Genomic DNA, 25,438 nt, shown 5'->3' with positions numbered 1-25,438 from the left:
GCAAGCTCGCATCCGTGCGCCCACGCATGCGCAGACAGCGTGGCAGGGCTCGTAAGCGTCAAAACTTGATGCTATCTTGGTGAACAGCTCCTCTCTGTTATCGCGCGCTTATCTTCCTTATCGCTATCATCCCCTCATTGCGGCACACGCAAAAGGCATCTCCCATTGCCCCCTCCAACGATGGACGTTTTTCTCATCTATGCTAAAGTCTCACCCAGCTTGAACATTTGACAGTACCTCTGTGGATGGCACAACTTTTCGTTCGTGGCATCGCCTATTTGGTGCCATTACGATAACGCCCCGCCGCACGTCGATACTTGGCCACCATACCGATACGACACAGGTCGAAATGGCGACGTCACTCGTGTACTTCGGTTGGCTACTGGCGCGAGTAGTAGTGGCTGCAATACAGACTTTTCTAGATGACGTAGCTATGCACCATATGTATCATTTTCATTTACCAACTGGCACGTATTTTAAAAATCCTTGAATCTAAGCCGACCTTAGAGTTTGGTATATGATTATTTGAAAAAAAGAACTGCCGGTATAGATTCGAATAAATACGGTGTTTGCCATGAGTAGGAGAACCAAAGAGAAACAAAAATTACAATGCGAGTGGTACTAGCCACAAGGTTTCTTTTTTAGGAATGTGCTGATATTCAAAACTTTCGAATAGCAAATTAAATAGTGTCCTATTTGATTCAGTTTTCAAATTGAATAGTCAATATTCATAAATGCGAATATTCTTTGATATTTTTACAATATTTATGAACGTCAACTGCACCCAAATAAACAAAAAATTGGATTAAAGGTACAGTAAATTTTCACCCCTATGGGCATTGTATAGACATTAAACATGAGAACTTGCAAAGTGGCGCAGGCAATGTCATTTAGGTAGCCATACTTTGCAGGCTGTATAGTGATCATTTGCACTGTCTGAAGAGCTCTCTGCGTGCGAAGAAAGTAGTTGTCTGCTCCTAATTGCTCCCTTTCTGCTTTTAATAAACAATGCTTCATAATCTAGTGCTATGTAGTGACAGAAACTTGCTAATTTTAAGGATACTGGGATGTGAATGTAGTCTTATATTAGTTAGGATAATGGCTGTTCATTATTTCAAAACTATTCAAAAAGTATTCGATATTCGATTCAATTGGCTTATGTGGCAGTATTTGATTTCTATTTGGTTCGGTCTCAAAAATCATTATAACACGCCCCTAGTTTCCTTGCATGTGTAGTGTGTGAGAAAGAAAAGACAAGTCTTGAGGCTAATAAGACATTCCAGGTGAAACGTGTTTAATGGCTTACCATTGAGCATGGTCAAAGTGCACGTTTTTTATGTCCGCCTTCATCACTCCTTACAGCGCTGTCAGTTTCTGGCCCGCTGCTCTACAGGGGGTCAAACTAAAATGGTTAACTACATCCACAATGGCTGCGATTTCGACTTGGGACAAAATTCAGCCTCTTTTGATGGTGAGGACGACCATGACGGTGACGACATAGTGTAACACGTTCGTAGCTATCCAACGAATTCGGCGGCTGGCGATTCCACGGGGGCACTCGTCAACATCATTGGTTAGTGAGCCCACGTGATCGCATGTCTGATCAGTTGCGAACACCGCAATGCAGTGCTGAGCCAGCTACTGTTTTTGGCGAGCCCGAGATTATTATTGTTTAGGATGATATTGATTATTCGTCATGTCTTAGTATCTAGTTTCATTTCATAATTATTAGGCACAGATCAACTTATAGAAGTGAGGGAGGAAAAACATTTTGCCGTTCATGCTTTTTTGAGTGGGCTTGGCTGTGGTGCTTCCTTTGTACTGTGTTCTGGTTAGTCAGCAGAGTGCGCTGTTCACCACATTTGTCGGGGTGGTGACTGGGCTTAGTTCGCCAAGCAGCCAGTGCCAGGAGGAGAAGCCTCGCACTCCGGCATGATGACCTAGCAAATGGTCCACGTATGGGCTCCTGTATGTAGGAGTACCTGTACTGGGGACCAGCCCAAACCTAACCTAACCTAGTCTAATACCCCTGTCAAGCGGGCAAGTTAAGTGCACTTACGGGGAGTGCACTTTGGGAGCATGAGTGACACTTTAGGCTACACGGTGCTAAACGGGAAACCAGCGCACTCGCACTAAAAGAAATGTCGACAGACCAAAATCATGTTTTTTGAAGATGCAGAATAAAATAAAAAAAAAACTTCTGAAAAGTAACTTCTTTAGTTGTATAGTAAACAAAAAACAATCTTAATCTATATTTACTCAACGAAAACAAAAATATTTTTATCAGAGTATTACAAGTGAAGGCCGACCAAGATGAATGCTTAGCCAATCCAGAACAAGATGGTGGCAAGCGATGAGGTGGCATGTGATCCTGCTAGAACAGAATATCAGCAAGTTCTGTTCCGATTATTTTGTTAAAAGCTGTTCAACAGCTAGAATGAACTTCTGTGTCCTTTACGTTTAAAGAGGAAATGAACCGAGACTTCAGACGGGACGCAAGACAAAGAAGTCTGAAGTTGCGGTTCTTTTCCTCTTTAAACATGTCGTACCAACTGGCCCAAAGTTCCCCCCTCTTGATTATGTGTCCTTTTTCTATGCATTACATTTCGTTTCATTGAAACCACTGGCAGTGAGGCTATGCACTCGGCCAGCAAAGTACGTTCCGTGTGCGCACTCCGGCCGGAGTGCACTCTTCTGCGAGTATGCTCAGCTTCCGACGTTTAGATTTGGGGAAGTGCACTTAAAACCGAGTGCACTCTCTGAAAGTGCTTTTGACAGGAGTATAATACCAGCCTGTTTGAAGAGAAAAGAAATTATGATGGCTGCGACCTGAAAGGTATAAGCAGAGGCGAAAATTACAGCCATATTTAAAGGAAGAAGATGCAAAACTTGACGTATTGTCAACCACAGAACTCGGTTGCGAGCTCGATGCTCTTGCACAACGCCACAGAACACAAATGGCAAATAAGTTATCACGAGGACTTATTACAAGGGCTGTGGTCTGGTCCACAGTGTGAAGTCAGGGCTTACTTTGTGGGCTGGTCCACAAAGTAGTCACTGTGTACGCTTACAGAGTCTGCCTGGCGATTTTAACATAGACCGGAGCCAGTGACCCTTGCCGCAGCGTCATGTTGCCAGACATCTTAGCCATGTTGTCGTCAGAGTGCGGACAACTTTTGCTGTGTGCTGCCACTGCTCCTTTGCTTCTGCATCGCACGTGGTGAAAGACGGTTGGCCTGACCCCACCGGTGTTCCGTGAATTGCAATCAACTTCTTTCAAAAGTGGCGTCCTCTAAGTGACCCTTCTCACTGGTGTTCGGCATCACTGTTCAGCCATTGAAGAAAAATGCTCGAGGCTATGCTCCCAGGTCACTCAAGTAGTCTTGCCAAGCCTTGTTGGATGGCTGAAAACACAAACTGTCCCACTGCTATAGTTGCTGTAACAGCCGAGTCTGTTGCTGCTGGCCCATGTTCATTGCCACCCACTGTTACTTGGGTGCACTCTGGTTAGTGTGCACTTGTGCGCTTTCGTTTGTTTGCACCGATGCCATTAAGCGAGGTTCCATTCGAGGATGCTTCCCGTTTGCATGGCTTTGTGATGTGTGTTTGACTGCACTTTTAAAGGGATAGGTTTTGAAAGCAAACCTTTCTCAATCACAGTCTTCCTACAGCCTGGGCAAGGGCCGTGTTGAGCAGCAGCGTGCTGCTTAAGTTTATTAAACGACACAATTCTTTTGGGCCATAGTATTACCTCTGGATGGCACCTATATTGTGGATGCAATGTCTGTTTCAGGGGAAAAAGAGCTCAAAGCCAGAATCAAGGAGCTGCTGAGGTATAGGCGGAATGGCATCACCAAGCTGGATGGTAAGCACTACACTGGGGGAGTGATATGTAAAGTGATATACAGTTAAACCTTGACATAACGAACTTCAATATAACAAAATTCTCAATCTAACCAAGTATTTAACTTACCTCTTGTCCACAGAACACCATGTAATTGGAACCTCAGTATAACGAAGTGTGTACGCGATTTCGATTTAACGAAATTTCGCTTCTGCTGCAAAGGAATGCCGAGACAATAAATGGAAACTTCCGCAGATGCAGATCATCAAATGAATGAACTACAAGCGGCTGCTTGCAAACGCACCTCTCAAATTGCGTGTAGCGCAACAAGAGCAACCACCGAAGTCGAAGCTGCATCATGTTCCGTATAAAGTCCAATTGGATTAAGATCCTATTGCATCCCGCACAGTTTGTGCTTTAGGTGGGAGTGAAAGTGTGCGAGGGTGAGAAATAAAGATGGTGGCTTCTAGAGTGATGCCTTCCCGTGCAAGCAAAGGGAAAGAGGGGGAGGGGAGCGAGCAGAACAGCGGGGGGGGGGGGGGGCTTGTGAGTGGTGATGCTGGCTCACACTCCCAAGGTTAGTTCTAGTAGTAACACATAAATACCCAAGAAAGTGGATGGGGAAACGACGCCGCGGTAGCTCTATTGGTTAGAGCATCGCACCTATAATGCGAAGGCGTGGGATTGTTCTCCACCTGCCGCAAGTTGTTTTTTGATCCACTTTCATTGCCATTAATTTATCATTTCTTTAATTCAGTTAGTAAGTACAAGTAATTTCCTCTATGTTGTCCTTGGTGCCTTTGTTTGTTGGCTTCTCGTGATATGATTAGAAAAATTGAGACCCTTGGTTAACCCCCTTGGTTAACCCCCTTACATATCGTTCATAATCACATATTGGTTTTGGCATGTGAAACCCCGGGATTTAATTTTTGACATTATAAATTTTCATAGCTCAAAAGAAAACTGACAAGCTTTGCCGCTGTTTTGGAGGGTCTTTCAAGTTTCGGCTCTGTTTTGGAGGAGTGGTCTCACGAAGTTTCACCCGTTTGTGAGCAGTTTCTTCTACAAACCCTTAGTTGCACTGGCTCTGTTGTTGTCTGTGGTGATTTATGTATCTGGTGGTTGCAGCTTGGAGGCAAGAACAAAACTCCCTGACTTAGGCCTGTGTTCGTTTCTTTTCTTTTTTCAGAATGCTCAGAATTCGACGTTGCGAGGCATCGCCGGGAAAAACGCAAGGAAGCGAAAAAGAAGTCTGTAAGTGTCACCTCTCATCCGTTGCTCGCAGGTGGGCTGCATGAGGCAGAGCACTGGTGCCTCCAAAATGCAAATGATAGTCGTTCACTCTGGGCTACAGTTTTCACTTGGAAGATCTCGCTAGGGCAGGCCAAAATTAGGCTTTTTCGATTGGAGATGACTTTTCTGGGATGCATTCACTGACCCCTAGCACTACCAAGACAGACCATAGGTGTCACCATGTGGGTCAGGCATGTTCATGCCAACCGGTCAAGTTGAAGTTACCCAGTCAGGGGTCAATTTCAGGATTGAAATGACGACAGTTTTGGCTTGTAGAAGTGTGCGAGTGCTGACCCGAGTCCTTTGGTCGGGATCAAATTAACAGCAAAATTGAATTAACCAGAATTGAATTAGTGAACGACAACGCAACATTGCGTAGTTCTGGTGGTACCTTTGGTTTCTGTTGCCCTCGGTGTGAGAAGATCACTAGCTGCATGATTGCCTTGGCATAAGTTTTTTGCCTACACTTGCTGTGTTGCTTGACCTGCCTGTGTGTGTGCTGTGGAACTAGTCAAAGGAAGAGGGGCGCTCATGCCGAATCAGTTTGCTCTCAACGCAGGCACCCGCCAGCTCCGTTCACAAAAAGCCCATCTCAACGGCATCAAAAAAATACGAGTGAGTATTGTTCCCTCTTCACCCATGCTGCCCGTGGGGCCTTGTCCGTAGACGTTTGGGCAATGCATGCTGCTTTCCACAGGCAGTGCCTGCCACTGCCGTCCATTATCAGTTAAGCTGTATTGATACATTTTAGCATTCGCTTGCGTCCCCTGTCTCGGTCTATTAATGGCATATACTGTGCGTGTGATGTTAATATTTCTCCCATGCACACCATTTGGTCGCCAGGATGGTAGTGCGGCATGGTGACAAATGACCTGCTTGTCCCTTGTGAAACTTCCTAGTCACAGATTTCTTGTGGCAGGCCTGATCGTCGCTCAAATTGGGATTTCTGCTGGACTACATTATGCCAAATTAGACTTCTGCCGCCATAGAACACAAGCCTGGGATCTAAAGTTACGGTTTTAGTCATGCTTTCAGTCAGCCTTAGTGGGAAAATGGTGGTTGTAAAAAGCAGGCAATAATGCAAACTAGAGAGAGACAGAACTATATTGAAATAAAGACTGCTTAGTTACTGTGGGTGGAGCCCCTCTTCCAGGGCCCCACTGGGTATTGCAACTCGCCGGGCCTGGTTGAGGGTCGCCACTTGGCTTCCCAAGTCCCATTCGGAGAGTCGCAAATGACAAACTGCATTTGTGGCAACGATTATCACGATGCAACTTGCGCAGATTGTGTGTGAAAAATTCAATAAACCATTGTTCACCATCCAAACTAATTGGTATTGGCTCTCTAGGGCTTGTGGCGACACCGCAAATGTCTGCAGTAGATTATTTGGCAGCTGTTTAGCCCTTGGACGTTGAGAAATGACCGATGACGGCAATTAAACCAACCTAGGCTTTGTGTAGGCGTCTTCTCATTTTTTTTTCCAGACAGAAAAGAAAGTCTGTTAAAAAATAATAATGCTGTGACAATGTGTCCACCAAGGATAGCAGCAGTCGTGCGAAGCCCGTAAATGAATTTGGAACCAGCGGCTGCATACTTTTCCTAACCGTCAGCTCATCTGCCACTCATCTTGAGTCCTTATCAAACAAGAAGCCCTGGTTCACACGTGTAAAATGCGCTAAGTACAAGATGACGTAGTTTATGTATTAGACCACTGATGTAGGAGGTGTGAGAATGTGTTGTCATGTGGTAATCAGTAGAATCTCGTTTATATGTTTATGGGAAGGACGTAACTAACCTGGAAAAGCGTACAATCTGAAATGAATAAAAATTTGATTTGGCTGTAGTTGGTGTCTTCGTAATGCAAAGCATTGCGCGAATCGTTGCAGCATGAGACGTGAACCGAGATGCCCGCTGTCCTTTTTTGCGGCTTCGGAAAGCGTACCTTTGCGCTCCTCAAATTTGTACTGGGTCGGCAGCTTCATTGGGCAGGGCATTTTGGCAGGGAGTCTCGACAGGGTCACTCGGCAAGGATTGTTGCGGCATGATCCACGCTTCGAGCTGGTGGGCGACGCCACAATACAATGCCGCCAGAGCAAAACACGACGCTCGAGCGCTGCCTGTAGCAGGTACCAGTGGCGCATTTGGGCTATCGCTTATTAAAAGCGTGCAGAACGTTTCCAATGGCACTGCGCCACAGGCACCGTGAAACAAATAGGTGAACGTGCTCATCACAGTAGAGTTGCCGGAGATGGCTGGGAATGCGATGCCTATCGACCCGCGAGCAGGATTTGCTGGTACCGAAAGAGGAAACCGTGAGCGCGTGACGGTATTTACACATGACACGGGCGGACGAGTACTGCGGGAAGGCTGCTGCGGCAGGTGCCTACTGCTCTCCGTAGTGCCTGTCTTGTGCCTTTTCTTGTTCGCATACGAACTAGCGGCTTGAAAACGTATCATACGATAACAGTTTGCCAATGCACTGTGTATTAACCGATAAAAAGGCGGCGTTATTTTTAGTTTTTCTTTGTGTTTGTGTTCTCAATAGTGAACATTGGTGCTGGGAAGCCATACGAAAGGGATTGTATCGGCGAGGTTCTACTTCAGTTTAAATTTCGCGCACATTTGATGTCAGGCTTTAAAGTGCCGTTATCAGCAATTTCTTGACCTCCTCCACAACCATTGCAACCTCATTTAATAAGTAAGTTAACAAATATAAGTTCATGAAACAACAGTTATTTGAGCACAAAGAGGGGAAAACAAGTGTGCCAAGCATAAATAAAGCCCATGAACATACAGCGGGTGCCATCCGCTTTAGCACTCCGTTATGTTTTTTTATTTCTTGGTCACCTTTATTTGTCACAGTGAGTATCTAACTCCACATTTTCTTAATCCTCAATCTGCCTGTACTATTTTACTTGCATTAAACTTTGCCCAGCTGCTCCAAAGCGCATATCTTTTTCTACAAAATTTGGCAGATGCTTAAGCTTCGCCTGTTAAAGTGGAACGCGATAGCATTAAAAGATCCCTGACTGCTTCTCATGCTTTCCGGCAACGAAAGCTGTGCGCGAAGGCCGGCATTTTCGCAGAAATGTGGCCTCTTCTGTAGGCCGATCCCAGAGATAGTGCATCCCAGAGGTAGCGCCAAAATATTTACATCATTTTGAGGTTTCTGTTATTGTTTCGCGCTTTTAATATTTCAGTCTGAGAAGATTTACTATAAAAGGCATGCGCTTTCAGTGTTTTGTTTCATGACATTTGTTTGTGGGCTGTCATTCTCAAAATTCCGAGGAATAGCTTTGTCAAGAATGTAAGACAAAGTGTGAGCAAAGTTAGTGATAGAACGGTGTGGCAGAATAACCCGCACATACCGCATGTCACATAGCAAGGCATGGCATATACATATACCTAAATACATACAGCAGCTTTCACTCCCAGCGCCCGCATCCTGTGGCCGCTTTCACCCTTTCCTGCACCCAAGAAATTGAGACCCAAATTTAAGAGGGGGAAAAAAAAGCTATGCATTTCTTCAGAATATTAAAGTATATCTATGTCCGTGATGAAGTTCAACTTTAGTTTCACCTGTGCACTTAGTGGCGGTGGACTGCATGACTTTAGATTCTCATGTCTCCGTGGAATGAGCTTGTGATGTGTGCGATAAGTGAGTAATGCCTAGGCACTTCTGGTGCCGACAACAATTCGTAGTAAACTGTGCTTGCTGCATCGGCGGTTATCTCTCTTCCTCTTCGTCCTATAATGTTTTCAGCGCATGTTGTGTGTTAGCGTAATGATGAAAAAACGCTCTTTGATGGCCGCATTGGCAGGTGCCGTGGCGACGTGCGCGTTACTAGTGTACATGCAGCAGATGTCATGCTCTAGCCTTCTTCAGTGGCAGTCTTGTCTTGTCTTGGGCATAAGCCAATTTTCTTCTACTCATCACCTCGCACTGATGGACTGTTTTCAATCCCCCTCTGCAGAGAAAAAGGAGGCGTCGACACTATGCTAAGCGAACAAGGTATGTAGCCATTTTACTTTTCCCGCTTTTGGGCAGTTTGAAAGAAGGTGTGCTGGGGGGGGGGGCTGTGCAACGTAGCGTACCATCAACCGTAGGGAGCGAGCGGGGCTCTTGTTTCCAGAACATGGCTGTCTCATAATGGGGGTCAGGCGGGGATTTCAGAAGCCTTGGAAGTTTGCGCTACAGCTGAACAGTTGGTCGAACCTTGTCACAACCAAGCTGCACCCAATATGAATAAACTTTCGTCATATCTGATATGGCAATAAGCATACATAACATAGGAGCAAAAAAAAATTACGTAAATTTGACATAAACTTCATGAGATCTAATAATTTGTTCTATCCATGATTGTTGTACCAAGGTTCAACTCGGAGAACCGTTGTTGTGAGATGTTTTTTTAATGGTGCACATTGCTTGCCAAAATCTTGATGGCCTTCGTGCAGTGAAGGTGCAACTGTTCGTAAGCGCGTGATGCATGCAAACAATAATGGTTAGGGGTGGGTGTGCAAATAGTGATTTTTTTAGACGGAATCGAATACAAATCGAATAGTGCTAGAAGCAAATTGAAACAAATATCAAATATTTTTCCAGTAGTTTTCATATGATGAATAGCTGTTATTACCACTAATATAGAATGTTCACATCCCAGTATTCTTAAGGTCAGCATGTTTCTGTCATTACAGAGTACGTTATGAAGCATTGTTTATTAAAAGCGCAAATGGAGCATTAGAAGCAAACAATTAGTTTCTTCGCATGCACAGGGCTCCTCGGAGAGCGCGAATGATCGCTGTGCAGCCAGTAAAAATATGGCTACGTAAGTGATGCAGCCAGCTCCACCATGCAAGTTCTTGTGTATTATGTTTTTACTATGACCACCGGTGGGTCAAAATTGACTGTACTTTTGGTACAATATTTTGCCACATATGACGTTTTGAATTATTCTAAAAGTCTTAGAAATATATTCGCATTTACGAATAGTGACTATTCGATTGGAAGACCGAATAGATTAGGAGTTGCTTGTTTCGTTATTCGAAAGTTTTGACTATTCGCACACCCCTAATAATAATGATGGAAAGAAACTATGCTGCTTTGTGAAATGGTCCCTTTGCATCAACGTAGAGCATCCAGTCCATGCCATGACAAGAATGCAATGTTGCCAGAGCACTCAGATCTGACTGCAGTCTGCGAAAAAAAATGCACGATTGCAAGGGAATGCGAATGAAGCCCAACATTAATTCTGCGAACTGTGGGGATACGCCCTCACCGAACATTCTGCATGAATAATAACAGTACGAGTTTTTGCTTCTTAGCACAGACTTCCAGAACTGATTGATACGACGTAGCGCATGAAAAGGATTTATTCGCGGGAGTCAGCCAGTGCTCTTTCTTCCTTTGCAGAGGCGCCGTGACACGGTTCCCGCATTCAGTGAGCGCTTGCATGCCAACTGCATCGTGTGCAGTCGCGAAACATAAGGTGACGCCAGAGGCGTCGAGTAGATGTCCTACTGCTGGGCATCTGCAAAAACCTGTTGAATGCAGTTATGGCATACAATGACCGTACGAACAGCTCTAGCGAGCGATTCATTATGCTGTGGTAGTTGTCCTGACTGTATCGCAATACACAACCTGAGACGGTAGATGGGTTGGTGTGTGTGAGTGCGTTGTCGTAGCATAAATGGGTCTTTGGGCTTGCGTTCTTGTGCTTGCGGTTGAGCTTTTTACAGAGTTCTTATTTTATTACGGACATGAGCCTGTGTTGTGTGTCCATGTTGTTCCTTGAACATTCAGAGCAAGTATTTCCAACATTAAATTGGCACCTCTGTGTCTCGCCTCGCTGCATTTTGAAGCTCGTAATAGGAACAAAATAACCTCGCTTTATATTTGTGTTAGTTCGATATTGAAGTCTCCTAGGCTCCCACTTGATATCTCTCAATTTTTTTTCATTCATCATACACACAAAGGGCACGGCTAGGACAGGACCATTTTATTGTGATTTAGGGGCATTTTTTGTCTAGGGGTAGTAAAATATTCTCTGGATGTATCACTGTTAAAGCACTCTTGTCGAGCGACTGATTTAGGTGGTGCTACTCATAATACCGTGTAGATTCGTGTAAAGGCCACACTTTTTTTTTCTCCCCAATTCTGACGAGCTGCTGCCCTTACGTGGGACCGAACCTTTCGGTCAAAATGGGGCCAGCGCAGCCTTGACTTGTGCACACCCCGGATCCCTGGATGTACCATTGCATCAGAGGTCAATGTACAGCTCTCGCCACCTAGTTGCGGCATGTGGAAGTACGCAGCATGCAAAAATTCGCCGATGCATGCGCATGGCATCGGGGCACCAAATCAACTGCTTCGGCGTAGTAAATTTTTTGCCCCCCGAATTTTGGGCTGTCAAGTTGTGGGATTCCCACACCCGTGCTCTTGGGACAAAGGAACGAGAACATAGTAGTGCAAACAATCACAAGGGCATTTATTGCACCTTTCATAGATCAATGCCTGCTAGCTGAGTTGCTATGCCCAAAACATGCCGATGGGCGCGCGACAAATCTAGGAAGTCTGACTCACCACGACCGTATAGCGAGCGAATATGTTCGCCCCATGCTGGATCCCAACGCCTGATCGTTCGCGCGTACGGTCACGCAAACGGTGGCACGGTCGTACAAGGCCTCACGGGACGGTCTCGCAGAAGCACGGATCGGCGCACTTGCAGAACGTCCGTGCAGCTTGCCGAACCCAAACCAAAGAGGAAGCATTTTCTCCCTTCCGCGCCCAAGTAACCCCGCCGTGAGGCGGCGTTAGCGCAGCACTCGCGCCATCTCTCGTACTGCGCTTCAACCACACCGACCGCCGCGGGCCCCAGGCTACGCAGCGAAGCTGGATTACAGGAGACGGGAGCCATGCGGGAGAACAACATGTCAGGGGATGCGTGAGAGTCGTGCATCCCCACAAAGTATGGGGTGTGGCCCTTATACGGGTCTATACTGTATGTGGCGATGATTCAGATGTGAATAAGTGCCTTGTCAGCATGGACCGTCTTTTTTTTTTTTTTTTTTTTTTTTTTTTTTTTTTCTCTTGGAGAAATACCTAGAATTGCAGTTGCCCTGTGATGCACAGTTTGACAGAAACAGCCTAGGTAGGTTAGGTTCAGCTGCAGCATGTTAAAAATGTTACCTTGGTAGAAGAAAGTCGCTTTAGAGGTGTAAGTGATATACTTACACAAAACTGCCGTAAGTTGCTTGTTCATGTTGCAAGTGCTTGCCACTTTTCTAGGCAAATGGCATGTCTCACTAGGTATTGACAGTTCTGTATGACCTATACAAGATGTGGGAAGCAACATTTAGCCCATGTACACATTACACTTTTTTTTTCTTTTTTGCCCGGCTCTGTTTGATCTCATTTTTCACATGAGAATATGTGGTCCTATGTCAGCTACTTCTCAACAGGCAGCATAGTGAGATTGTGTCGTCCACGTTCCCCAACCTATGTTCAGGTGGCTGACTGTTGCACATCTTGATTTGTGAGCGAAAAGGATAAAATTAATTGACGCAGAATGTATCTGTGATGGGGCGCATCATTGTAAAGTACATGGTTGAAGTGGCGCTGAATGGGTCTTCGACTGCGCAGCTTGAAACTTTGCTGCTTATAGAGGAGATGAGGGGGCTTCTATGCCAAGTTTATTTTGCCTTTGTGTTGTAACAGTAATGCATTCTATCTGAACTGGTTTACTCGTCTGTTTCCAATCATCTGATGGTACTGTTTCCCATTTCTTCTTGTTCCTTTCCCTCCCTCCCTCCCTCCCTGCTTCCTGTATACTCTGGACAACCAGGTGACACGAGGGAAGACTCCAAGGAGGCTACCGACATCACCAGCTTGCCCGGCTACGAGCTACTCTCCGACAAGGAGAGAAAGGTACGTCTCCCCCTCTAGTTTTTAAAGCTGGTCACTTACTAGGGTTGCCAGAATAAATTGGTAGTCCCATCACTGCATGAACACACACTTGCCTGCGACCTGATCGGTCAACCATTGTCGTGATGTCCCTACACATAGAAAAAGAGTGCAGTCAGCGCACCCACCAAATGCCCATCCATTGGCAACAGGCCGACCGTGCTGCGGTAGCCAAATGATCTCGGGTTTCTTCGCAACAGTCACTGTCTGGCACTTGCATTACTTCATTGCCATTCACATTGGCACAGGCATTAATGGTGGAATTGGTGCCATTTGAAGCTGCTTGACAATCCTGAGCGACAAAAAAATCGTAATAGCAATCAAAAAAGTAGTTCAGCATTGTGTCGCTAAACTCTGAATGTGAGTAATCATAATTCGCAGAACAAATTGCAAATGCAGCCTGTAAGGCTTAACTACTTGCCTTGGCTTTTCCTGTGGTATGTGGCATGGTCATCGACTACTGGATAGACGAAGCTTCACTAGTTTCAATTTTACTGAGGTGTCAAAAAAAATTAGCTCTTTCTACCCGATTCGGTGGCTGTATTGGCATGTGGTGGTCTTGAAGTCTTGGAACATAAAGACCCAGAATTATTGATTTAGCATGTGGTCGTGCTGTCCCAAATTTCTGGTGAGCTTACACATCATTTATAGGGCCAGGAGTAGTGCTGCGAAGTGGTCCGAGTAACCTGACATGCGCTAATTATTGGCTGGCCAGTGTAACTGCTTCCTAACTGGTCACTGTTGCAACTAGCCATATTTTTATTGGTCAGTGTCACAACTAGCCACCTCTCAAGCTTAGTTATTTTTCTGACTAGTCAATGTTGGAACTGTTAAACTCTTCAGCTATTTGTTTCGATGCCTCACCACTGCGGCAAGTTTCTGTTGCAGATTTGTTGACCATATGCTCTTCTCTCCCTTTCTCGCAGCTGTGCCAGTCCATTGGAATCAGCCCTGCGTGCTACATCACCTTTAAGACCGTAGTGCTGAAGGTCAGTCCTTGTTGCCATCGCAAAAGGGGTGGTACCCGATTGAATTTTTCTTATAGTGTCAATGTGTGTACAGATTATTGTGCATGGCTTAAAGCAGCAGGCCAACGTTTTTCCCTTGCTTTTGACAAATGCAAGAGCAGCCTGAATGGTCTAAGTGGTTGCTGTTAGGCTGGAGTACTTTAGTTGCCACCTCTACATTTGTGCTTGCACAATTATTTGTAACAACACATCTGATGTAAACTTCGCTGTTGTTATGCAGGAAGTGCTTTGACATTTCTTAGCCTGCTGCGCTCAGAGATAGCACAGGTAACCTAAGTTGTTCGCTGCTGCATGTGTCACTTTTTCTTTTCCTGTATATCAGAAGGGTACGTGAATGCAGTTGAAGGAGCAAATTAATGTGCAGAGGCAGAAGTTCGGTGCAGAGTGCAGGCTTGATCCGCTGTAGCTCTTTAGGTGTGTCCACGTGTATTTTATTTATTTATTTATTTATTTATTTATTTATTTATTTATTTATTTATTTATTTATACATACTGCAGCGCAATTTGCGCTATAGCAGGAGTGGGTTAAGAAAAGGTACAGAAAATGCATTGGAGTATACAGCGGTAAACACAAGTGAACACTTTTAAAGAGCACTGATGAAAGGAAAATACACAAATAAACACAAGTGAACACTTTTACAAAAGAGCACTGATGAAAGAAAAATACTCAAGAAGTTATACAAATGCTGCCAGGCATGGGTGAGCACGATTATGCATCTGGGATGGCGGTTGCAAAAATTTGGGATGAGCATGAGCGAATGGACCCAGGTAATGAATTCCAGTCTTCGATTGAGCGGGAAAAAAAGCTGAATTTGAACATGTTAGTACGTGCATAGTAGGGTATCAAGTTTAGGTCATGATGTCTTCTCGTTGATGATCCCGGCGCGAAGTTAATGTAGTTAATGTAAGCCTGGAGCAGAGCACTTTTTCCGCAGTACCTCCTTGAGTCTCCTGGATAGTACCAAGCAAAAACATGCCTGGCTGGCAGTCACTGTACGATGCCTCTGTGTTCCCATGTGTCTGCAGGACCAAGCTCAGCGGCAGAAAGGCAGCACGGCGAAGTTCCGCTCCCCGGCGGGAATGGACAGGTCGCACTGTCGGCGGATCCTGAGCCACTTCGCCAACAGTGGTTGGATTTCCGCTACCTGATGCCGCCCCGCCCTAGTGACCAAGAGCGATCAGCAGCAGGCTGCCGCCCCCTCCGCAACCGTCGACCCCGCCAGCTTGCATCGGTAGCCACGGCACCAGTTGAGAGTGATCCGGCTGAAAGCTTCCTTTGACTTGCCCCGTGGAAAAGCGCGGCGCTTCCGCCGTCATAGAGAATCGTCTTTTTGTTTCTTGATGAAATGGCCGGTGCTGGATTCACTGGGCCAAAAGAAGCGATGTGCGGAGTATTGCATTGCAAAAAAAAGCAAGATTCGCCTGTCAGCGTGTGGCGGCTCAGGTTTATGTCTGCGCCTGGTGATTGCTGTCCGGCGTGACCGCTGTCCAAGTGAACACGGTCTGCCCGCGACGTGGAACGGTTAGTGCTCTTCTCGCGACTCCCACGAAACGATGTGTGGCAAACGTGAGTGACTTTTCCCTCGTCTGTAAAGCGGCGTGAGAAGCGTAGGAGAAGGGTGATCCCTCCAGAAACTGAATTGGGCATGCGTAGCAGTAGCCAGCGTTACTCTTTGAATAAGAGTTTGGGCACAGCGCAACTCTGCAAAGTCTGGAATCTGCGCGATTGCAAAAGATGAAGTCGTCGGCCTGGTGGCAAGCAGGATTGTAACTTCAACGTCCACACAGGAAAGAACACACTCCATTCAGAGAAAGAGAGCCTCCGAAACACAAACTGGTGAAGAGTCAGCATCCATTTTTTTTTAAGAAACGTGCCAGGAACTGTGATCCCCGTGGTGCTCTTGTTTTTGTTTTTTGTGTGTGTGTGTGTGTGTTTTCGTGTGCATCTTTTTTTTTTTTTTTTTTTTTGAAGGCGGCAAGGTTTGAAGTCTGTGAGAGAGTGCGGTCTGCTTACGAAGGATGTTTTTTTGAACTGTGGTAAGAGTGAGTTTTCTTGTGGGAAGGAATGAGTTCCTTTGTCAGTGGAATGCAAGATCTGTACAACTCGAGCGCAAACGTGCTGTTGTCTTTACCTTCGAAAAAAGTTATCAATTAGGCGAAAATGTGAGTGTTTGCGGTCTTGTTGCTGCACAAAATTCAGCCTACTGTATAAACATAACATCTGTTCCATTGTCATGGGACCAATAGTGCATAAACACTGGACACCACATTGAGAGGCCAAGTGTGCCTTTTTTTTTATCTCTCTTTCTCTGTCTTTAAGCCTCTATTTCTCCTAAATTACAATTTGAATTTAGCGCACGCTTCCTCTCTGGGTTCTTTGTTTTCTTCACACTTCTAGTCTCTTTCGCTCTAGCATTGCTGTGAGGTGTTCTAAGGTTAATTGCGTTAGTTAACCTGGAGATTTCTCTTCAACGGTGAAGAAATTTGTTTTCCGCTGCTCAGTTCAGAGAAGTTGTCCGTTTCGCACCGGCCATTGCAGATCGTCTGGCCATCGTGGACCATCTCTGATTCCATTGTTGGGGCACAGATTTGGCTAGAAGGTCCTACAGCTTGTTGTGTTCTGCCGACTGTGCGTGAAGACTTTCACCGAAGTTTAGTGCGGAGCAGTACGTTTGTCTTTGGCATATACCTGTTTGCAAAATCCTGGTGTGGTCCAAATGTTTCCTCTAGGGTTCAGGTAGCCCCTTCAAAAGGACCTGTAGCATTGGCTGTTGCAGCAACCTACAATAAGGCGAAAATCTTGCTGTGCATGAAAGGAACTGAAGAAGGGGTTCAGCACTATTTAAGATGCAACGCTTATCCCCGCATATTAAATGCCATGGTTTGACTTCAGAAGTAAGCAGTCGCCGAGGTATTGTTTATTGGCTACATGGTTTCAAAGAAAGAAAAAAAACATTTTTTTGAACCTGAGGTCTTCTTTTCAATAACTGCTCTTGTGAATCATCCAGGAAGCATTTTGTACTTAAAGGCCCACTGCAACCAACTTTCACTTTGGCTAAATTGGTAATAAATGAGTATTTACTGCTAGTACCTATCTTGGCAAAGCTGCATGGCTGGTAATTGTCTAATTTGCTTATTAGGAGCCTTTTATTAGTGCACAAGCAGACAAAGCGTGCACCTGGGGGTTAGCAACTAAGACGCAAGTCTCGGCACATTGCCTTGAAGATTTTTCACTGCGCCATGGGCTTCCACGGGTGGTGTCTAGTCTCGGAGGTGACGCTGAGTAGTCGCATGATCAGAGTCAGGGGCCACTTTTGGCGAGCAGTAATAGCGGCACTTGTTCTCAGTTTTGGTATCAAAATGCCTATTCATGCAAGCCTTTCATGGGGCATCTATTCGGATCAGGTGTAAAGTCTTGCACGTCGGCTGCTCTGTATCTGTACTACAGTGCTGCCAACTCTAGGGAAGTTTCTCTAGATGTAGGGAGTCAGAATTGTTTAGGGAAAGGGGGGAGTGGCCCAAATCCTGCAAAATTTCACATTGAGACATTGAAACAGCGGAATGGCTGACGTGATGGCATGTTTCGATTTCAGTCATTTATTTGCAAATTGCCTTTGCGTTAGCATGCAAAGTATTATTTTTCATCGTGCTGCAGGGCAGGGAACGCATCTTGTCAAGTAAATGACGGGGTGAGGATGCCCTGGCCTCTTAAACGAAGTACTGGTACTGCGAGTTTCCCGTTTGTACCTCTAGCTGTGCTGCCGATGTCTATGAACTTTGAATTGAATGTTTACCTGTAACTGGTGAAACGAACATATGCTGGAACACCAAACAAAGCAGCACGCCAAATCCGGGCTGAGTGGACACGCATACGCAGTGCCAAGCATGACAAGGCAGTCACCGCGCTAAACCGCTTACTATGTCTGCGGATACTAAAAGTTACTGGGAGCCGGTCATAGGCAGGGCAATCTTACAGTCACAGTAGTCATGTGCTTGGGTGAGCTTTGCTTTGGAAAAAAGAAAAAAATTGGCCATCTGTCTGCATGCTTCGCTGCGGGTGAGCAGCGAAGTGAGTGAGCGCGTAAGTTTGGTGGTGCTACACTGGTGCACGGTATGCGGAAGAGCTAATTACACCTGTTACATTGGCTTCGTGAAGTGGCCCACATTTTTGACAATATTGCATTCTGTTAGGGAGTTTCGGCACCCGACTTACCATTCGAATAAATTTTCGTGTAATCTTGGAACTTTGTCGTTGTCAAGACTTACTTTGAATGTAGTATAACCTATAACCAGAGTACAAAAGCGTAAAGTCTTATTCTGGGAATATAGCTGAAACGGATGGCAATGTTGTTAGCATAACAACTTTCACTGCGACGTCATTTCAGTTTAAGTGCCGCGAGATCATTATTTGAATGCTTCAAAATTTATTTCTAAACTTGCTTTAGACTGCTGGAGTCGTATTGATAAATGATCAACAACCAGATTTTACAGAAACCTAGGGAAATTTTTCACTCAAGGGCGAACTGGCTTCGGAAGTCTGCAGCACTGCTACACGATCGAATCTAGGCTTTCTACATGTCCAAAAAATTTTTTTTGGGTAGGCCTTTAAGAATGCTTGCCTGAGTTGCTGCTTATGGGGCTAGTCTTGTGTGCTGCATCCACCGCGCTACAGAGGCTCAGCTCAACCTCTACCATTCCGTAAAAGTTTGTCACATGCCCGTGGAGCACATATCTTGCATCCAACTCAACTTCCTTTGTATGTATGTGTGTGGGGTTCCTGCCAGGATTGCAGTTGTGAAAGGAGTATGAGTCAGGTGTGTTCTTTTACTGTAGTGTGGAAGCAGAGGTCACTCTTTTGAAACGAAAGCGCAAAGTTGTACATAGTCGCACTTGTAAATTTTCTAAATGAAAAAAAAAAAAAAAGAGACTCTCATTGCTCATGTACATATACTACATAGATCATCATATAGGCAATTTTTTCCCCCCCCCACATTTCAGGTAACCGATCTGAAAAGAATGATATTTGCCGACATTGTTGCATTTAATAGAGGGTTTTAGTAGTGTTTACTCCCCTGAGCAAAAGTGTATGGACTGCAGACTACGAAAGTAACTTGTAATGGACAACTGCAGTCCATGCTTGACACCGCAACCTTTCTAGTGCACTCGTCAATATCAGTTTGTGTTCCTAAATTACGAATAAGTTCAGCTTTTCTTTTTTCCCCTTTGGTGCAAGCAGGGGGGCAGGTCCATATACTTTTGCTTTTGGGCGTATATATTACCATTTCAGGGGATACTGGAGATATAGACAAGAACAGAAGTGCTGTTGACAATTTGTTCCGACACTGTGTTCAACCAATGCAGAAATATTATTGTAACGAGTGTTCGACATTGTTGTTGAGGTAAAAGTTGTGGTGACACTGTATTTATCAACCTACATGTGACCTTATGCTTCTTTCTTTTCTCTCTTTCTCATTTTATTTCAGCACAAAACGTATCTAACATGTTCTAGTTGGGCACAGTGTCATGTAAGAGACCACCGCTAGGGCCATTCCTCTGGCCTATGTCTCCAGTATCCTGTGAACAGTAATCATATTATCCCGGCCTACAGTTTGCTTTTGTTAGCCCATGTTGCAGATTTCAGTTCGGGATTTTAATGCTCGACTTCCTAGTGCTGACATTTTTTTGCCTTTTTGCTCTGGTGAGAATTACTGGGCACAATTTTTTGTAATTTGTTTGGCCACGAGAAGTGAAGCTCTCACTGCAGCCGTACCATTTAGTATTATTGGGCCAGTTGAACACGACATACATGTTTATTTTTAAAATCCTTATTGCAGTAAAAGTCTCAGTGCAGGCAATTTAAATTGGTGTTTTTCACTTATCATTGTTTACCGTTGTGTAACAATCCCTGTTTGCATTTATCCCGAGACGTGTAAATTCTGTGACATTGCACGGAACACCAAGGTGAAAGATATTTTTATAGTGTTTAGATGGAGATGGGGGAAGGGAGGTGGGGGGGGGGGGGGGGGGTGTAGTCCCGCATTTCATTGCGACTTAACAAATGTCGGCCTATGGCAACTCAAGCACGGCATGAATGAGCTGGCCTGTTTCTATGGCTGTGGAAAGTTGCTTTGGGGTATGTGGACTTGGATGTGCGTAACTGTTTTTGCTCACAGGGGAAATGTGCAAACGAAACGTCATGTGTCATTTTGTGTATCTTCACCGTTTCATTGTCACCTTGTATATTTCTAGCCACACCAAGTGGACGCACTTATCCTGTTTCTTCTATGTCAAATTCACGAGAATGCAATTTGTTAAGAAACTCCGCTTCTTGAGCAATATTTTGCGAGCGCACACTGTGTTACTTGCTGCCCGAATCGCTGAAGTGATCTTGGTGGTAATCGGCAGGTGTCGCTACAGGGTTTCGAGGATCACTGCTGTGTTGGATGCATCCAGTAAATTAGTAGGTTTAAGAGGACCGAATTGCAGCTCGCACCTGAAAGTACTTTTTTCTTGCCTTTGTGGGAAAGTCGTGTGAACCCTCAAGGTGCCAGTTGCACTGAAAGTTGCCTTGTTAAGATTCCGAAAATAAAATCTGTGGCCCTTGCATTCGTCTATATGGTAACCTTAACTGAAATAGCAATGCATTTCGTAGCACACTTTAAGCCTGTATTTCTCAAAACCGGTGCACAAAGTTCGTAGCAGCGAAAGATAATGCTTTAAGTATGAGTTAACTTGGATTCTGCAATTACCGCATGCGCCCCAAATTAGATTAGAATTTCCTTAACTAATTTATTAAGATTAAGCCATGGTGATTGCCTTTGCAACGTTTAACAAAATGTTGTGGGGGGGATTAAGGCATTTCATTTCGACTCATCGCAGTGCATACTAGTATTTTAGAGTGCCGGGGAGGGGAAATGCAAGAGGGGCCTAGAACCCAAGCTTCTGGCTCATGCGGCAGGCATCTAGTAAAGGAGGCATTGTCTCGTGTATGGGCAAACGTTGACCTGCTGGCAAGCATTGTGTCGTTGCCGTCTGCCTGTGCACTGGGGTGAGGCCAGCATGGGCGGAAAGTGCAGCCCTTCACAACAGGGATGCCACCCAAAGACTGGTGTATACTTTTCGCAAGGCGCACTTTTACTCTTCCCGGTAGTGTATGTGGTTGTCGGCAGATGGCACCAGCAGCCATGTGTTTGCATGTTGCCACGAAAATATCTGAGCTATGCACCTTGGCACAGGCAACAAGGGAAAATAAGTAGGAGCCTCGGAAAGCTGCTGTGGGGTTTGCTAAACTTCGCCATCTTGGGGCTGTAATGTGGCTGAGCTTAGTGGAGAGGATGCAACGGCTACGGTGGCATGCATTGCAGACGGGGCGACACCTGCCGGTTGTGCACCTTGCACTTCATGAGCTTGTAAAGAGTATTTTGTTCCTTTAGTACACCCCGAGTATCATGTAAGGAGAAGTATAATATATGCTATTTGCAATAACCCTAGTTTCAGGTGATGTTTCATGGTGACAGAGTATTTTTTAGAAAATTGCGTTTTGTGAGCAGCCATTCTTGAGGATTAATTCTTGATTCCGGGTTGCGCAGTGAAGTGCTGCATTGTACATGGTGAAAGGGTGTAGGTGCTTTTTGTGCATAGACCGCTGGCTAGCTTGAACTAAAATTTCGCCTGGAGGTGACGTTTGGTGGCAATTTTAAGCAGTCGAACTTTATGATGGCACTACTTCAGCTTGCTCAGAATATGTCATGGTACTAGTATGTGGTTCGCAGGCCAGTAATGGCCACAATACCACATGCTTCTGTTCATTTGTGCCACCATGTTGGGTGAACATGCTTTCTCATGGTACAATGCGAGATGCCAGAATAGGAGTGTTCTAACACAACGTACATGTGCCAATGTCAGAGCTGGGAGACGTACAAAAGAAGAGCAGGACTGGTCGAAACATGTGACGCTTTTTCTCTGCCACAATGTGCTTGGAACCATAGGTTGTGAGAATAAGCGTGCACTTACTCACACTTGCCAACATTTACGCAGGCTATGTACTGACCCACTCCTACTCATGCCCACTCGTACCTACAAACACTAACTTGCGTTCATAGTCACTTCCGTTCACACTTACCTGCACCCACCTAAGCTCATGCCCACAGCCATTCACCAGCACTCGCTTGCATACAAGCATCTACTCGCACTGACCGGCAGCCTCTCACCTTCGTAATACACATCCACTCAAACTTATCAGCACCCACGTTCTTAGGCTTGCTAAAGCTTTATTTCATGCCTGTGAAATGAGTGCAGATCAAATACTTGCCTCTATGCTCGTGAGCAAGTATGCTTGAAACTACATGTGTAAAAGAAGTGCCAAAATTGAAGGTAGTCACTGGCAGCAAGTTTATACCAGCAGTCAAGTAGAATTCAGTCACTCATTGCAATAAGAGTTCCGTGTGATCTGGTTGAACTTGGCGTCACCAGATGTCCCCACCAGCACTGCTCTTATTGTGTACGTCATGCAAATATGCCTACGCATTGCTATAAAACTATTATTGCAAAGGTGCATTTATGTTGCGCACACCTTGGGCTGTGTGCATTCTGAACTCACGGGGTCAATCAAGAACTCGTTCTGCCCGGATGATGTGATCTCTCTTGCCGAATTTGGAGGTGATGCAACATGTCCCCAATAAATTAAAGAAGAAGGCTGGTGCTTTTTGTACATGTAGACATTAACATCGAACAAACTAAATGATGTGCCATTTGGTCTTGAAAATCTGAAGTACCAGTGACCGTTGCAGTCTTATGGCAAATGCTTTGTCTAACAGCATGTGACGCTGCGAGTGCTCTTTGCATTAATGAGTTGTATGTTTGATTATGCCTTAAGTTAAGGAAACATTGCTTTAAACCAGCCACGGGATTCCACATCTATGTGAAATTGCCAGACAGATTAGCCAGTGGTTTAGGTGTGGAGGTGCATTTATACCCGTTTGCTATATACGTGAAATTGAATACTTGCTGTGTAGATGAAAGCTCAATGGGACATTTGAGATGTAATAAAGAATGTTCTTTGATTTGCAACTTTTGTCCTTCTTGACTTTCTTTGGCATATTAATAATGCCTACCTTCTTGAATGATTGCAGCAGGCTACTTAATATGCTAGGACTGAAAAAAGAAACACGAAAACTACACTGGGTATTGCACCGGTGCAGTGAGGTTTTCTTCCTTTTTGCAGTTCTTACATTATTAGTCTTAGTTGGTCAGATACAGAGTTTAAGAACTGCCAAGTGCCCAACACACTACCATATGGTATGGGAGTGAGCACAACACAACCACACACCCCCATTTTCTGACTAACCGCAGAGCAGTGGCTCGACTAGCTGATCAATCAGCTGAAGGCTTTGGGACTAGACTGGCTGCGCAGGGCCGTGACATCCTGGGCTGGCGAAGCCACCCAGCTGGAGATGGCCTCGTCCGTTTCTGAGGCGAGCTTTGGCGGCGTAAACGAGCAGAGCGAAAGATGCAAGCGCAGCGGGGGGTTGAACACATTGAATAGAATTTATTGATAGGAAAGACGGAGAGGTCGACCTGAGCTAGTGCGCTCTAGTCTGCTACTCTGCACTGGGGAAGAGGGAAGGGGAGTGAAAGTATTGGGATGGATGATGATGATAAGAGAAGTGGCGAGTGCTTATGTACATGAGACAGTTTCCTCGCTAGAGCCGCTCGTCGAGCATGGTGTCCTGCAGGAACTTCAATACTTTTGTTGCACGCATTGAAATTGCAGTGTCAGGCCATGGGCCGAGGATAGCTTCCTCCGACAGTAGTTGTCTGCCAACGCTGGCTAGGAAACTGTCTTATGTCCTTTGCTCCAGCATATATGCTGGGCAGTCGCAAAGTACGTGTTGCACTGTTTCGGGCATCTGGCAGTGTACACAATCAGGGCTGTTCGATTGGCCGATAAGGTGTGCGTAGCGACGGGTGAAAGCAACGCCAAGCCGAATCCTGTGTAGCAATGATGTTTTGCTCCGTGTAAGCTTTGGGGGCAAACAGAATTTACCGTCTGGGTCAATCGTATGTAGACGTCTGTGAATGTTATGAGAGTGGGCTCTGTAAGCCTTTGTAAGGTCCTACATGAGTGCCTTGATCATGGAGTTGGTGTCAGGTCGCGAGTAGGCAATCCATATTTCATCAGAGGAAGAGGAGGCCTCACTGTCAGCGAGTTCATTACCAAAAACACCACAATGGCTAGGCACCCATTGAAAGGTGATCACGTGGCCACTTGACTCGGCACTGTGATAAAGTTCGACAATTTCCAGCACGAGCAGATAGTATGGTCCTTTCTTTAAAAAGTATTTCAGCGCCTGTAGCGCTGATTTGGCATCGCACAATATCGTCCATTTCGTCCAGTTCTCATAAAACGGACAGCCTCCCGTATTCCCGCAAGTTCCGCAGCCGTAGATGTCGATTTGTGGTCTAATCGAAATCGTTGAGTAATTCCAAGTTGTGGGATGAGAAATGCGGCCGTTGTGGCAGATGGCGTGACCGAACCATCGGTATATAATTGTACAGTCCCACTATATAATGTAAATATATGTGACAGGGTGAGCTGCTTCAAGCCAATGGAGCAAACGTGAGATTTCTTACTAATTCCGGGTATCTGAAGCCTCACTAGTGGTCTTGGCAATGTCCATGGAGGTGTCGCGGGGATGTCGGGGGGTTGAAATACGCGAGAAGGAAAGCATTTGGAATAATCCACCCATTTCTTGGCCAATCCCCCATCGTGGGTAGGAGCCACACGTGTCACAGGCTACAACAACAACAGAGGAGGGTATAGCCAAAGCGTGAGAAGCGTAGTGCGGCGACGATAGCTACTAGATGGCGCCAGAGTAGCGCGCGTCGTCTGGGAGGTCAGTCAGCTGCGGCTGTCGGCGGCTATTGCGAGTCGCGCCCCCGCTTCGCCCACCCGCTGGCTGTCGCGTTCTCCAGATTAGCGAGGCAGTCGCGCCGCACTTTTCTCCGTTTGCACCGCGCCGTACGAAACAGATACTCCGCGCCAGCCAATGCATGGCGAATTTAGGACACGCTTGTGTACAGCTGCGCTCAGATTTCGCGTTAGAGATTATCGTAATCGTCCGTGAATTTTTCAATGAAGTCTATTCCTCCTCCACCTTTGGCAGCAGCTGACAATGCCAAGAGTGGGTGAGGTGCAAGTGGTAAAGGTGGCAGAAGTGGAAATGCTGAAGGTCATAATGGGGACGGTGCGAATAAACGTGAGACGAAAGGAAGAAAAATAGACACAACGCAGTCTAGGAAATGCAGTTGCTA

At 45.5% G+C, this 25,438-nt stretch overlaps 1 protein-coding gene across 2 annotated transcripts in view; it reads left to right on the top strand.

The window, feature by feature from the left end:
• Ada2b (Transcriptional adapter 2B) overlaps positions 1–16,012 on the top strand; it is a 42,287-nt gene extending 26,275 nt beyond the window's left edge. Inside the window, exons 11-17 of one of the 2 annotated variants that reach the window (XM_050181463.3) lie at positions 3,794–3,865; positions 5,034–5,098; positions 5,697–5,752; positions 9,112–9,149; positions 12,979–13,061; positions 14,024–14,086; positions 15,152–16,012. In XM_050181463.3, the coding sequence (XP_050037420.1) occupies positions 3,794–3,865; positions 5,034–5,098; positions 5,697–5,752; positions 9,112–9,149; positions 12,979–13,061; positions 14,024–14,086; positions 15,152–15,274 (500 nt within the window). In that variant the 3' untranslated portion in view covers positions 15,275–16,012. Of the gene's footprint in view, positions 1–3,793; positions 3,866–5,033; positions 5,099–5,680; positions 5,753–9,111; positions 9,150–12,978; positions 13,062–14,023; positions 14,087–15,151 lie in introns of those variants that run through there. The other variant, XM_050181465.3, reaches the window with a different exon arrangement.
• Positions 16,013–25,438: the final 9,426 nt, after the last annotated feature.

This window comes from Dermacentor andersoni, chromosome 7, assembly GCF_023375885.2.
Source record: "Dermacentor andersoni chromosome 7, qqDerAnde1_hic_scaffold, whole genome shotgun sequence".
NCBI classification, from domain to species: Eukaryota; Metazoa; Arthropoda; class Arachnida; order Ixodida; family Ixodidae; genus Dermacentor; species Dermacentor andersoni.
This window is presented reverse-complemented; position numbering and strand designations above follow the sequence as displayed.